Source organism: Lonchura striata, chromosome 30, assembly GCF_046129695.1.
Source record: "Lonchura striata isolate bLonStr1 chromosome 30, bLonStr1.mat, whole genome shotgun sequence".
Taxonomy (NCBI): Eukaryota; Metazoa; Chordata; class Aves; order Passeriformes; family Estrildidae; genus Lonchura; species Lonchura striata.
The window spans coordinates 4,464,945-4,479,827 of NC_134632.1; the positions used below are offsets into that span (position 1 = coordinate 4,464,945).

At 58.0% G+C, this 14,883-nt stretch overlaps 1 protein-coding gene across 1 annotated transcript in view; it reads left to right on the forward strand.

Moving 5' to 3' along the window:
• SCUBE3 (signal peptide, CUB domain and EGF like domain containing 3) overlaps positions 1–14,883 on the forward strand; it is a 28,297-nt gene extending 13,414 nt beyond the window's left edge. Inside the window, exons 5-23 of the mRNA XM_077789034.1 lie at positions 8–133; positions 1,072–1,188; positions 4,274–4,321; positions 7,196–7,312; positions 8,433–8,555; positions 9,707–9,823; positions 10,662–10,784; positions 10,973–11,107; positions 11,386–11,478; positions 11,562–11,678; positions 11,756–11,917; positions 12,171–12,374; positions 12,455–12,616; positions 12,888–13,055; positions 13,144–13,305; positions 13,544–13,741; positions 14,169–14,321; positions 14,499–14,578; positions 14,729–14,883. Of these exons, the coding sequence (XP_077645160.1) occupies positions 8–133; positions 1,072–1,188; positions 4,274–4,321; positions 7,196–7,312; positions 8,433–8,555; positions 9,707–9,823; positions 10,662–10,784; positions 10,973–11,107; positions 11,386–11,478; positions 11,562–11,678; positions 11,756–11,917; positions 12,171–12,374; positions 12,455–12,616; positions 12,888–13,055; positions 13,144–13,305; positions 13,544–13,741; positions 14,169–14,321; positions 14,499–14,578; positions 14,729–14,878 (2,555 nt within the window). The 3' untranslated portion in view covers positions 14,879–14,883. The remainder of the gene's footprint in view (positions 1–7; positions 134–1,071; positions 1,189–4,273; positions 4,322–7,195; positions 7,313–8,432; positions 8,556–9,706; positions 9,824–10,661; positions 10,785–10,972; positions 11,108–11,385; positions 11,479–11,561; positions 11,679–11,755; positions 11,918–12,170; positions 12,375–12,454; positions 12,617–12,887; positions 13,056–13,143; positions 13,306–13,543; positions 13,742–14,168; positions 14,322–14,498; positions 14,579–14,728) is intronic.

The window sequence follows — 14,883 nt, forward strand, 5'->3', positions numbered from 1 at the left end:
CTTTTAGAAGGCATGAACTGCATGAACAAGAACCATGGCTGTGCCCACATCTGCCGGGAGACCCCCAAAGGGGGCATCGCCTGCGAGTGCCGCCCCGGCTTCGAGCTCACCAAGAACCAGCGTGACTGCAAACGTAAGGAACACTCCAGGGCTGGGGCTACAACCTCCCAAGGACCTCCCAACCCTGTCCCCATGGCACAGACACCTCCTGCCCCTGCAGCAAAGCCCTGACCCCTGGTAGCAGTTGGTTCATTGAGCCTGAAGGTCAGCATGCTCAGCTCTGCCTCTGTTGCCCTTACAGACAATGCTTCTGGCAGCCCCTTTTACTGTGGGATGTTGTGTCCTTACATGACCAGGCTGAAATGGCAGTTCAAGGGGGTCCCAGGGGCTCAGCATCCCCTGTTCTTGTCCCAGTGTTTCACTTTCCAAAGGGGAGGTGAACAAGGAGAGTGCAATTGGCATGTGAGGAGTGCAGGAATCCTCTCCCTCAGGGTTGTGGTGCTCTCAGCCTGTCTGATCTCCTGCCAGCATCCCACTGGCAGTGCCAGGGTTATTAAATAGATATGTGTGTATTTATGCAATTATTTTTATTTTGTTTCTCATTTGCTGTGTGCAGCAAATATGTAAAATTGCTGATGAAATGAAGGTTTAATCCTAATCTAAATTTACAGCACACCTTGCCCCCTGGGGAGGGCTGGCAGGGATTCCCAAAAGCTCCTGTGTCATTCCAGAGCTCAGGAAAGTTTCACCCTTCCCCTGTAGCACTGGATTCAGGGTCAATCAGACCACCAATCCCCTTTGCTTGGACTCCACTGGTGGCATTTAGCAGATATGAAGAGGGAAGACATGAGAAACCACATAACATCCTGCATCTGCTATGATCCCACAGGGAAAGTGAAGGGCTTTAGGAATTATCTGTGAGGGAAGGAGGAAGGAAGGAAGGGAAGGAGGGAGGGAAGTCTCTGAGGGTACAAATGAGGTGTTTCCAAACCAGCTTTGTGTGCTACATGTGGATGCTAGGCAGGGAAGAGGAGCTGGGGCCACGGTGACACTGGTGCTTTGTCCCCACAGTGACCTGCAACTACGGGAACGGGGGCTGCCAGCACACGTGCGATGACACCGACCAGGGGCCCAAGTGCGGCTGCCACGTCAAGTTCCTGCTGCACTCGGACGGGGTGACGTGCATAGGTAGGTCAGGCCATCACCCACACGTGGGTTGGGGCGTGGGATGGTTGCTCTTCCTCCCTGGCTGATTTGTCCTTGGCCTGCTGAAGGGTTTTTCCCAAGCCTTGGGCGTGCGGCGATTTCCTTTTGCTGAGACCAGGGAAGCTCAGCACGTGTGTGAGGGATGGTGCAGTACCTGGGGGTGCAGGGATGTGTCTGCACAGCCACAGGGAACAGAAGTGATCTTGGTGGTGCTTGAGGGGACACCTGGGGACAGGCAGGGGTCTCTGCCTGCTTCTGTGCTGCTGAAGAGAGAGCTGTGAGGATGCCCTTGTGCTGGGAATTGTTACTGTCGCTGTCACTGGCAGCTTTTGAGGAGGGATGTGGAGGAGGCAGGTTTGCCCACAGCAATCTGTTACAGCTTGGTATTGTGGGGCCTTGGCTCAGGAACAATTGTCTTGCAGAAAAAAAATACAAAACCAAAACCCCAACAACCTGACAACTCAACCAGCCCCAGAATTGTCCTTTTCCTGTGTGTGTTTTCAAATTGTAAAACATCAAGCAGAGATAGAAGTTTTACTGGTTTCATATGCTTGTGCTGTTTAACAGCTGCTTTGATTTAAAAAATGTTATATTTGGGGAGTGATTAAGTCCACAATTGCTTGAGACATTTGAGTTCTTACTGCAAAATGAAAAAGAAAAAGGAACTGGAAGCAAGAGAAGTTTTGGCTCCCCGTGTCCCTGCTGTGCCTGAACAGAAAACTCTTCGTGCTTTCCACAGACGGCTCTGTCCTCAGGGCAGAGGATCCCCCCTGAGCCCCTGGCTGCTCCCTGCCAGCTTGAGGGGTGTTTGGGGCTGAGACCCCAGCAAAGCCCTCCTCCCCATCAGCTCACTGCTGTTTAATGTCACTGCTGTTCCCCAGTCTGCTCCCAGGGTGGATCCCAATCCCTCCTGGCTGCTGGCAGGCGCTCACAGCCCTGGTCCCCGCCGTTCTCGTGTTTGTTCCCGCAGCCATTGCGTCCTGTCCCACCTCTGAGGACCCTCCCAGGGGGTTGTTGCTGTGCCTGGGTGGGGAGCTCTCCTCCAACAGGGAGCTCAGGACCCCGGGTATGTCAGCTGGTGGGTTCCTCCTGGATGAGGGGCCCTGCGTGCGGTGTCTGACTTGGGCAGCTGTGGGACCAAGGATGCCCCTGACCTGTTTGGTGTGGGGGTGAGAGTGCAGCTCTCCAAAGCATCTCATGATTTGGGGGATGCTTCAGAACAGTCTGTTTTGGGGTTGGTCTCTGCACTCAGACCCTGGGTACCACAGGTGTGAGGGTGGGATTTGGGGTTTTCAAAAATCACTCATCCTCTTGTCCTTGGCCAAAGTCTCCCTCTTTGTCCCTATGCCCTGCATTGTACCTGCTGGGGCAGCATCTCCCACCAGAGCCAGCACATCCCTGTGAGCTCTCCCCTTGTCCACCTTTCCAGGGGAAATCAAACACTGCACTAGAGGATTTTAGGAGCAGCACCAGCCCAAAGCTCACCACCACACCACGCCTGTCTCATGCCTTTGGGCTCTGCAATCCCCTCTCACAGGAAGGGGCCTGCCCAGCTCCTGCACTCCCTGGGGGATTCCTGATCCCCAGTCCCACCGTGGGAACACCAAGGGGTTGTGCTCGAGCCACTGGGAGCCAGCAGCCACCCCTCAGGGATGCCTGGCCAGCAGATTTACAGCCGAGGTACCTGCTCGCATATTTATAATCACCCTTTCTTGTTTTATGGCTCGGGCACAGCAAACAGCCCTCCCCTATCCACACTGCCCCCTTCACCGCCCCTTCCCCATTTCCTCCAAAATATTTCATCATTTCAAGGGGAATAAAGTTTCCAGTGAGGGGAAACGCAAAGTCGTTCCCCGGGCCATGGGCTTTGAAATTGAATGCGGTGCGTTTGATGGGCTGCCGGGACAGGCCCCTGGTCCAGGTTCCCTTCAGATCACACCACGCGGCAGGAAGCACGATCAGCCCCTCTGAGTGACAGTTTCATTAGGCCACGGCCGGTGTTTTTCATTTTTCTGCTTTTTATTGCTGCTTTTAAAAATGCAGATAATGAGGAACATGCCTCTAAGCACAGGGGCCATCACTAATGGCTCCCAACATATCTGCAGGCACGAGGGGGAGGGGGAGCCGGGACGGGAAGCCAATGACCTTATATATTTATATTTATGCTCCGAAAGCAGCCTTTAAAAAAAAAAAAAGAATTAGAAAAAGCACATAAAACAGTCCTCCAGCAGCCAAGGGTGCAGTGCCCGCAGGGAGATGCAAAAACAGCTGTCACAGTGATGCAGATTTTGGCTTTCCAGGAAGATTTACTAGCCAGGGCATCATTGCAGCTGCCTCCCACCTATATTTGGGGTGCAGCAGGCCTATTGCTGGACCCCTACTTGTGGCAAGCACTGGTGGAGCGGGAGGGGGTGGACGGGGAAGAAGTATGGTTAGATGGAGAAGGAAACTAAACCCAGCTCAAGTTTTATGGCTGATTTCCTGACCCACGCCTAGGCGGTTTGTGGCGGTCCCGCCGACGCTCCCCGGCTTTGTGGGGCTGGCGGTGCTGGGAGCAGTGTCGGGAGCTCTGGACCCACAGCCAGGGTGCACTGACCCACGGGTGAGGCTGAGCAGCCCAAACACACCCAGGGTTTGGGCTCACTGCTGGCTTGGCTGCTAAATCCAAGGGGTGCAAGTGCCACAGGCGGGATGTGGTTGCTTTCCCAAAGGCCATGGCTGCGCAGTGTCCGTGTGGCTCTGCTCAGGGATCACCACCTGCCCTGGCATGTGCTGGTTTTGTTCATAGTCAGGGTGAGGACCTGGTTCTCCAGACTAACAGGCTGCACTAACGCTCCTCACAACGCGCTTCTCCCGCTCGCATGGGGCTCCAACCAGCCCAGCACAGCTGGAGGGGTTTGGAGAGGCTGAGGGACAAGGAATGCTTGGGAGGTGGGAGAGAAAAAGCCCAAAGGGACAGTTTCCACCAGGCTGGAAATGCAGCAGAGTTGAACCCATTGATGTGTGACACCAACCAAGTTCCCTGCTGGACACTGTTTCTAAATCACTTTTTTATAATGTTAAACAGGGGAGAGACACTTCCAGCAACACGTTATCCTTGAGACGTTTTCTAATGGTAAATATTTTTGTTCTCTCTATCTCTACGAAGGGGTCTAACCGTAGATGGTCTCTCCTCTGGAGATCATAGCGGGGCTCGGGGGCTGAGCTGCTGCGCTAACCGCATGTCTCACTAACCCTGCCCCGCTGCTGCTTCCACACCCCGCCAGGCCAGCCTGGGGCTGGGCTGGGTGACAGAGCAGGGAACCCTCCCCCTGCTGTGCTTGCATGAGACGGGGCTCTCACGCTGCTTTGGTGGATCCAGCCCAGTGCCAGGGGTGGCAATCTGCTTTCCAGTGGCTGTGGCAGTGGTTACACACCCAGGAGGAGCACACAGTGGGCTGCCAGCAGCACTGCGTGGTGGGGAGGGGGATGCTTGTGCCCATCTCTGTGCTGTGCACTCCCAGTTACTCTTTCTAGAGCCCACCCTCTCAAGGATGGTCCCCGCTGTGACTTTCAGGGTGTCTCAGGGTTTGGCCTTGCCACTCACAGTGGCTCTCAGCCCAGAGCTGCAGCAATGGCAGAGCTGCAATGGGCCCTTTACAGGGCTGGGCACCTCCCCAGGGATTTTTTTGCATCCCCATGGGGGTCTCCAAGCCCTTCACAAAGGTAAGGTGATGCCTCTGCTCTGCCACCAAGGAAACCGAGGCAGAAGGTGCAGCAACTTGTTTGTGGTGGGGAATCTTGTTCCTGGATGTGCTGGGTGCAGGCAAACTCCTGGCACATCCAGGAGCTATGGGAGCTCAGCTCACCAGCACAGGGAGCACAGACTGCAGCTTTTGGGGGGCTCTGAAGAGCCTTTCACATAAGGGTGGGAGAAGGAGGGACCCCATATCTGCATCATCACCACACTCCAGCCAGCCCAGTGGTTACCCCTCTGGCTCATGGGCTTACATCCTGCTGAGATTATCACTTCTCAGAAGGTGGAGGTGAGGCCAGAGTGTCGCCAACATTGAGGGTGCTGAGCAGGCTGAGGAGTGCCATGGCACAGCATTTGGGCAGTGAGACCAGAGCTGGGATGGAGGAGGGTGGGAATGAATCTGAGTGTGTGTATGTGTGTGAAGCTTTGTCCTCTCCCTGCCTGAGCGATGGAGGCCTCACCAAAGCCCTGTGTGGCTGTTGAGTCACGCCAGGCTGGGAGCAGCCCTGGGCTGCCAGCTCCGCCGAACAATTGCTGCTCCCCAGGGCAATCCAGAGCCCAGCCCCATGCTGCCAGCTTTCACTGCCTCACAGGTACCCCATCAGCCCCCTCCAAGCTTTCTGCAAACCCAGAACAGGGTCCCCTCCTTCACAGAGGGGTTTGCAGTGGTGCTCAGGCTGTGCTAACTGAACTTATGCCCACCCTGGGCAGCTGCCCTGGGATGGTGGGTGGGACTGGCTTTAATCTCAGGTGAAATTCCCAAAAGTGCAAAGCGGCCAGGAGGGGTGCCACAGTGCTGGAGGAGGCTGTGAACACGATGACAGTATGCCCAGGGCACCACATTCTCTGGAGGGCTCCATCCTCCCTGCTGCAGCTGCTTCTCCAGCTCCATCCTGCTGGTAGCAGCACCTGAGCCAAACCAATCGTCTCATCTCAGTGGTGACCCTGTTAAATCAATCCTGCCCGGGCTGCTTCTGCATCAGCTGCTGGAACAAAGGCTGACGTTAAACAAATGATTCACTGGGCTTTCAGAAAGTTTCCCTTCCCTTGGGGCGGTGTCACCCACCCCGTGTCCCCTGCACCACAGGGAGGGGGATGGCCCTGGCACGGCTGGGCCGCGTGAAGCGCGAGGACCGGGCTGGAGGAATAATATCTGCAGAAATCCTTCCCCTGCCGTTAGGTTTTGTAATTGTGCTGGCGATTAATTTCATAAAATGGTCCCTTTTGTTCTCTTATTATGGGACATCATAAAAATAGCAGTGGCAAGACGAGCACAGAGCGATCCCAGCTCCCGGGCCCCGCGGCAAATGGTTGGATGGTTCAGTCATTCCTACCCCATGTGGTGCTTGCAAAGAGCAGGAGAACCTGGGATTTGCTCTTTCCAAGGAATTTCTTCAAGGCATTTTCATCTTGGGTTCCTTGAAGCCCAAATGCCTCATTTATCCAAGCAACCAGCCTTCTGAAAGGAATATTTTATTATCCTTTGTGAACAACTTAATGCACTTCAAACCATTGTTCTGGTGGTTAGGGTTGAAATTGAGGATTGATCTCACAGGGAAGCTGTCAAGCTGAAAATGCTTCATTTAAATTAGTGTCCCTTCTAGTCCTACCAGCAACAGCTGACTTTGATAATACTGAAATAATTAGCTTTTTTTTTTTTTCAATTGGATTTTTTTTCCACTGATGCTGCCTGCCTCTGAGTGTGTGTTTTAATTATATGATGTGTCTCCCAAATTAGCCTGAGACACTGGACCAGCCACCATGCCTGAGCAGTGGGTGACAGTCAGGGACTGACAGCACAGGGTCACCCGTGGCTTTGTGGCTCGGTAGCTTGGTGGCAGCGAGGGGGACAGGACCCCCCTGTCATCCCACTGGGGGACTGGGGCTGTGCACCCACACCCCTGGGAGCTGCAGCCTGGGAACTCCTGGCAGGACCTGTCTGGTTGCTTTTGCACAAGTGCTATGGCTTCGTCCCTGGGAATTTGAATTCCTCCTCTTGGGAGCTGCCGAAGGTGGCCTCCACGAGGCCCTGTTTGTGGGGCACGCCAGCCCCCATGTGTTCATTATTTCATGGCCCTGTGGCCTCGTTGCTCTTGTGTGAGAGCCAAGGGTGGTGCCTATGGGCTCTGCAGGGAGGTTTGTACCCGCTGCCACTCCCAGGCTGTGGCACGGGGGACATCTGGGTGTCGTGACTCCCCCAGCCTTTTGAACACCCGTGCCTCACCCCAGCCTTTCTCTCCCCTTCCCATGCAGAGACGTGTGCTGTGAACAACGGGGGCTGTGACAGCAAGTGCCACGACGCGGCCACCGGCGTCCACTGCAGCTGCCCCATGGGCTTCATGCTCCAGCCCGACAGGAAGACGTGCAAAGGTAGGTGGGGTGAGTGGGGCTGGGGCACTCACTGCTCACCCCTGGGTGCCTCAGACCCCCATTGTGTCCTTAGTGCCCTCAGAAAAGGCTCAGATTTAGCTCAGCTCGACATTGCTCCCAGTGCTCACTGGCTTGGTGTTTGCAGCCATGGGGTGGGGACAGGAATCACCGCCCTGCACGGGAACTGGGATGCCTTGCTGCAGGCTCCGTGCTTGGCCCCACACCCCTGGGAAGCCTCTGGGGAGGAGGAAAAGGGGGTCAGGTCAAGTTTGAAGCAGTGGCATAGCTGTGGGGTTGTCCCATCTCACTCCACCCCACTGCCTCGGGTGCCCCAGGGGAAGGGCTGGATGTGCAGGGAGTCCACACCTGCTCTGGGAGTTTGAGATGCACAGGTCCCTCTTGGGACACTGCCCAGCCAGGTCTGAGCACCATGTCCCACCTGGGGGAGAACACCCCGAGATGCTGCACGTCCCATCAACATCCCCACCCACCTGTCTCTGACAGGCAGAGCAGTCCAGGCTGCTTTCCCTGCACCCCAAACTTGCCCCCCTAGGGCTGGCCGGTGCCTGTGTTGTGTCTTTTGGCAGCTCTCAGAACTTGACCCCAGCTGAAAGGAAAGCCTGTCCCACTGCTGGCTGCCTGTCTACCTGTTGACTGCTTCCAGAACCCCTTGTCCCTGGTATTTTATCAGAGCATTCACCCCTCTCCAGTTCTGCAGTTTCCAGTGATGTGCAATAACCCAGAACCATGTCCCTGTGTCTGGGGTTTTATTATGGCTGCAGGCAGGTTTACAGCTTGCCCTCTCACAGTCATAAAAAGAAAGCCTCAGCCCCAGAGAGGCAGAGCTGCTGCCCCAGCACTGGGGGATGGAGGGACAGGGCAGGCTGTTGCCTCCTCCTGGTCTCCTTCCATTTCACAAGTTGTTTCCTAGCACTAAATTTTGTGATTAGTGGAAAAACCGGCCACATCAGCCATGTTCTTCTGCTGACCATCTGAGCCCAAAGGGTTTCCTCCATTTGCCAGCTCATGGTGGGGACAGCATCCAGAGGGGAGCACTGGGCTCTCCTGGCCAAGCATCGCAGCCAGGGCATGACCCTTGGGTGTCCCTTGTCCCCACCAGACATTGATGAGTGCCGGCTCAACAACGGCGGCTGTGACCACATCTGCAGGAACACGGTGGGCAGCTTCGAGTGCAGCTGCAAGAAGGGCTACAAGCTGCTCATAAACGAGAGGAACTGCCAAGGTAAGGGGCAGTGGGTGCCCAGGCCCCCTGCCCTGCCCCTCCCTTGGCTGCTGCTGCAGAAGTGCTGCCCCGGCTGCTCATTCCTCTGGCCCTTCCTGTGGGCTGCATACATCCTTCAGGGGATTAGTGTTGGATTCAGGCTCTGGTTTGGGGCTTAGCCCTTCAGCCTCAGAGCAGGGGACTTGTGGGCTCTTGCAGAGTCAAAGCCAGCAATTAGGCAGATTCCAGGGTTCCCAGTTCCTGGAGGGCAGGAATGGGGAGAAGATGCCTCCTGCTTACTCCAGAGAGAGCTGGCTGCTCCATGCTGCTTCCTCCACCTTTTTCTCCCTGTCCAAACATCTTTCTGCACATCTCACATAAGCCCAGCAGGTCACTGTGCTGCCCCCGCAGCCCATGGCCAAGGTCAGCACGGCAGGTGTGCATCAGCCTGAGTGCTGGCCGGGGAAGGAGGGGGCTGGCAGGCTCCGGGGCTGCCACTGCTTTCATCTCCGTCCAGGTTCTGTGCTCTGGGAGTTTGACGTGAGTGCAGCAATTAACTTAATGGAGCCAATGAAATGATGCTCCAGCCCACCAGGTTGGGTTCACCTCCCAGCCAGGGCCTCCTGCCCCAGCGAGGTGCCCGCGGGCCGAGCACACATTGCTGGCACCGTCCCGAGGCAGGACCTGCCCGCACAGCATTCCTGATCCCTTCCTGGCACCCTCCTGGTCCCTCCCTGCCCTGCACGGGCAGCAGCCAGGGGCTCTTGCAGCCTTCCCCATGCCAGGGACAGGATGGTGGCCCTGTTTGGCCCGTGTGAGGTGCAGAGGGGCTGTAGGAGCTTGTGGTAGGGGGGTGCTGGTGCAGTGGGTGAGGAGGAGCTTGAGGGGAGGGAGGAGGAAGCACAGAACCCTGGAGCATACTGGTGTTGGATCTCTGGAGCATCCTGAATACCCAGAATTGTATTGAATGGCACTGAATGCCCAGAATTGTATTGAATGGTACTGAATGCCCAGAGCAATCTGGTTCGGGACCCTTGGAGGATACCAGTGCAGGGTTCCACAGCATCCCAGCACTGTCCTCAGCTTGCTGGAGCAGGAAGGGGACAGTCCTGTGCCCAGGATGGCCCCTCTGCCGTGCCAGTTCTCACCTCCTCCCCTTGCCTTTCCTCCAGACATCGACGAGTGCTCCTTTGACCGGACCTGCGACCACCTCTGCATCAACACCCCCGGCAGCTTCCAGTGCCTGTGCCACAAGGGCTACACGCTCTACGGGCTCACCCACTGCGGAGGTAGGGCCAGCTGGGTGCTGGCAGCCTGTCACCCCGCCGGGCTCGGGTCCCACGGAGGCGCACGGGGTGGGGCAGCCCCGCGGTGCGGCTGATGTGGGACCCCTGGGGACACTGCCCACCCCAAGGGCCCGTGGGGAAGGTCGGTTCCACGCATACCCCGGGCTGAGACCAGGCAGGGACGGGGCTCGCAGCCAGGCTCGCCGGTGTCTGCAACTTCAAACAGAGCGACAGGAGCAATTTGCGACTTGTCTGCAGCGGGAGAGAGGGAGAAATCCCCGGCGTTTTTGGCAGGGAGCTGTGACGGGGTGGGAAGGGGAACATCAAAAGGGTTTGATTTAAATTTCACAAGGCAGATAGCTCCCAAGGGCGGGGGCGTGGTGCGCCCGGGAAGCGGGGAGGTGGATGAAACATGCTTTGCAGGGGCTGCCGGAGCGTGTTGTGGCAGCGGTGCCGGCGGCCCGGGATGACGAGCCCGGGTGCTCCGGTGCTGCCCGGCTGGCGAGGGTCAGCGACCCTCCTCAAATTTTCCATGTCATCTCCTTCTGCTGCCTCCTCAGCCCACGAAGGGCTGGGGCTGGGCTCAGCCTGGATGGGCTGCACCCATCCCTGCCTAGCCCTTGGGGACACCAGGAGTCGGGCTGTCCCTTATCCCCATGGAGCTGGCACAGCTGCGGGGAGGTGGCACTGCTGGAAATGCCCTGAGGTGCAGACCCCCTGTCCCAGCTGGGCTTGGATTTATCCATCCAGAATCCCAGCCCTGAGAAAATGCAGTGATTCAGTGTCAGAGCCGAGGGGTCCCACTGCCCCTCACCCACTGCCCCTTCTTTTGTCCCCACAGACATTGATGAGTGCAGCATCAACCGGGGTGGCTGCAAATTTGGCTGCATCAACACCCCTGGCAGCTACCAGTGTACCTGTCCTGCTGGCTGCAAGCTGCACTGGAACAAGAAGGACTGTGTGGGTACGTCAGGCCAGGAGCCATCACGGCTGCTGGAGGAGCTGGGGGCTTTGGGATGCCAGGCTGAGTCCCTGTGCTACTCTCTGGCACCCTCTCCTCCCTGTGAATCCCCCATGAGCTGGAGGGTGCAGGGGTCCCTCGTGGGTCTCTGAGATGTGCCAGCCATGGGCATCCCTGATTGTCATCACCAGCTGGTGCTTGTCCCTTGGAGCTGGTGAAGTGCCTGCCAGGTTCGGTGCCACCACGGGCCACCCTCACCTGCAACAAGATGGGCAAGAAGGACAGCTGTGCCCTTTCCTGCACCTCCAAGGCCCGATTTCTGCCAGGTACCAGCACTAGTGCCACCACCAGCATGAGCAGGGGGGTCCCCATTTCCCTGCATGGCCCAAACTGAGGGGAGAAGAGTGGCTACACAGCCAGAGTGCAGTGGCTGAGGGAGGGAGGGAGGCTGTTGCTTAGGAGGGCTCATTGTTGGGTGTAGATCCATGGGACAGGTCGCTGGTGCAGGATCTCTATGGCAGGGTGCTGGGCATCATCCCCCCACAGCACAGCCGTGTCTGCCTGCATCATCCTGGCAGAGCCAACTCCCCTTACTCCCTCACAGAGTCTGACAGCAGCTACACAGTGAGCTGTGGGACCCCCATCCTGCGGCAGGGCGGCCAGCACAGACCCACCAACAGCAGCCAGCAGTGCCTCGGTAAGGGGGTCCTGGGGTGCCCACGGCTGCCACCAGCCTGGCTGGGCCATGCCAGGTTTCTGAGCACCCGCCTGTTCTTTCAGAGACTGTGGCTGCGCCGGTCAAGCAGAAAGCCTCCTTCAAGATCAAGGATGCCAAGTGCCACCTGCACCCCCGGACCAAGGGCAAGCAGGAGGAGGCTGGGAAGGCCGGGGCGCAAGGTGAGGTGTGATGGTGGGGAGGTGGGGGTGCCTGTGCCCCAGCAGGGATGGGGTGCTGACCTGTCCCCCATGTGCAGGTGGCTCGGCACCGTGCTCTGACTGCCAGGTCACCTTCGTCAACCTCAAGTGTGACTCGTCCAAGAAGGGGAAGGGGCGTCGGGCTCGCAACTCCCCCAGCAAAGAGGTGACGCGCATCACGCTGGAGTTCGAGGCGGAGATCAAGCCTGAGGAGATCACAGGTGGGCACAGCACTGGTCTGACCCCTCCTGGGTGCAGGCACAGGTGGTGGGACCAGGGACACGATACCATCCCCATGCAGCAAGGAGAGATAAACCAGTCCTCGTCTTGCACTGGATTGGCACGTGCTGGGTAGCACTTGCAGCTGAGCATCTAGGGGATGGGTTTAATGCTTCTGGGCTTCCCTCTCCACCCCTCTCTTCTCACTGCATCTCTGTTTCTTCCTGTACCCCCATTCCCCTCTGCACCACCCAGCCAGCTGCAACCTGCACTGCCTGCGACAGAGAGTGGAGAAAAAGCTGAAGTCGGCCATCAAAGCCCTGAAGAAATCCATCAACCAGGAGCGGTTCCTGCTGCGCTTCTCAGGGATGGAGTACGAGGTGGCCCGGAAGCTGAGCGTGGCCCCGGAGCGGCAGGAGAGCTGCGGGCCGGGCCAGCAGCGCCTGGCCAGCAAGTGTGGTAAGGAGCGTGGTGGGGTGACGAGGGGACCCGGCGGTGACAGCCCCCACAGCATCACCGACGTCCCCCCCGGCTCTCAGTCAGCTGCTCGCAGGGAACCTATTACCACGGGCAGACGGAGCAGTGCGTGCCCTGCCCCCCTGGCACCTACCAGGAGAAGGAGGGGCAGCTCTCCTGTGACCTGTGTCCCCGCGGCGACACCTTCGGACCCATAGGAGCCACCAACATCACTGGCTGCACCGGTAAGGAGGGCACGGGTGGGGCTCGAGGCACACTCAGGGCATGTTCAGGGCTGCAACCTCAACCATTAGCCAGCAGACAGGAAAGTCTTGAGCAACCCCAGGGCTCACAGGAGTTCCTGGTTTGGCTGTTTATTATTTAGAGGGGACCCCAGGAAGGGCAGCACTTGCTCTGGGTGTACTGCTGAGGCTGAGGAGGAAGAGGATCTGGGTATGGGGCAAGAGAGCCCCAGGCATGTGGGGTGCCAGGACTGAACAATTCCTGTGCCTGCAGGTCAGTGTCCCCCTGGCCAGCACTCTGCTGATGGCTTCAAACCCTGCCAGCCGTGTCCCCGTGGGTCCTACCAGCCCGAGGTGGGACGGGCGCTCTGCTTCCCCTGCGGCGGGGGGCTGACCACCCGCCACGAGGGAGCCCTCTCCTTCCAGGACTGCGACACCAAAGGTAGGTCAGAGCTGGTCCCCAGGAAGGGGCCACCCAGCAGGGCTGTGCCAGCAGCTGACACAGCTCCCTGTGCTCCCTGACCCTCCAGTGCAGTGCTCCCCTGGGCACTACTACAACACGAGCGTCCACCGCTGCATCCGCTGCGCCGTGGGCACCTACCAGCCCGATTTCCGGCAGAATTACTGCATCTCCTGCCCTGGCAACACCACCACCGACTTCGATGGCTCCACCTCGGTGTCCCAATGCAAAAGTAGGCGGGCTGGGGTGCAACAGAACGGGGGGACAGGTGTGGGGGTCCTCCTTCTAAAGTATTTAAAAGTCCTGCAGAGTTTGGGGTCATTTCAGTGCTTTGTGCATGCAGTCAGGCATGGGGGGTTGCCTAATGGGACACTGCCCCTCTTGCCCAGCAAACCACCCCCAGTGGAACACTCCCCACCAGTGCCCCCATGGCACTGGTTCCCAGTTGAACCGGTCTCCTTGCCTTGCAGACCGGCAGTGTGGAGGGGAGCTGGGTGAGTACACGGGCTACATCGAGTCCCCCAACTACCCGGGGAATTACCCTGCCAACATCGAGTGCACCTGGAACATCAACCCCCCGCCCAAGCGCAAGATCCTCATCGTGGTGCCGGAGATCTTCCTCCCCTCCGAGGACGAGTGTGGCGACGTCTTGGTCATGCGGAAAAACTGTAGGTAACCAAGCGGGCCGCGGTGCTCAGGGGAGGAGCTGGGGAGGAAAAGGTCTGGGCTTGGCAGAGCTGCCTCGTGCAGAGGGAGAAGGGCACATCCCCCGGCAGCAGGAGGGGAATTTTGGGAATAGGGTGAGTGGGGAGATGAGCATCATGCTGCCATCCAGGTGTCTTGCTGGATCTCAGGGATGTGCATGGGCTGGGCTGTGCGCCTGGGCCTCAGCCTTCATTCTGGGGATTAAAAGCCCCAAATCTGGTGCAAGGAAGGAATAACAATCCCTGGTATGTAACATGAGAGTTAGGGGGTGCTCAGCCTTGCCCAGCACAGACAATTCCCATCCCTGATGTCATCCTTGACCCAGTAAGGCTGGGGGAAGCTCTGCTGATGGGCAAACAGCATTCTGTGTTCCCTTGCTGTTCCCTGCAGCCTCCCCATCCTCCATCACCACCTATGAGACCTGCCAGACCTATGAGAGACCCATTGCCTTCACCGCCCGCTCCCGGAAGCTCTGGATCAACTTCAAAACCAGTGAAGCCAACAGCGCTCGGGGCTTCCAGATCCCCTATGTCACCTACGACGGTGGGCACAGGGCACGGGGAGATGCCATCCCAGCACGCTGATGCTTCTCCCTCCCACAGTTGGGGACCCAGGTCGCCCCCAGTTCACACCTCCCGTGTGTTTGGGGGGAGTGGACTGAAGGATGGAGGCCAGAGGTTTGGGGACAAGTGGCAGCTCATGCCCTGTGTTTTTTGGCAGAGGACTACGAGCAGCTGGTGGAGGACATCGTGCGGGATGGAAGGCTCTACGCCTCCGAGAACCACCAGGAGATCCTCAAGGTGAGCGTGTGCCCCCAAGTCTGTGTTATCCAGGGCTGTGGGGATGTAGCATCCTTCCTTTTGGGGATGCCTCCTGCTCTCCTTGCACTTGGAGCTTCAGGGGAGCACAGGGGGGATGCTGAACCTCCCTTTGGCTCGGCTTCCCTGTAGGACAAGAAGCTCATCAAAGCTTTCTTCGACGTGCTGGCACACCCCCAGAACTACTTCAAGTACACAGAGAAGCACAAGGAGATGCTGCCCCGCTCCTTCATCAAACTCCTGCGCTCCAAAGTCTCCAGCTTCCTCCGGCCTTACAAATAGCCCCC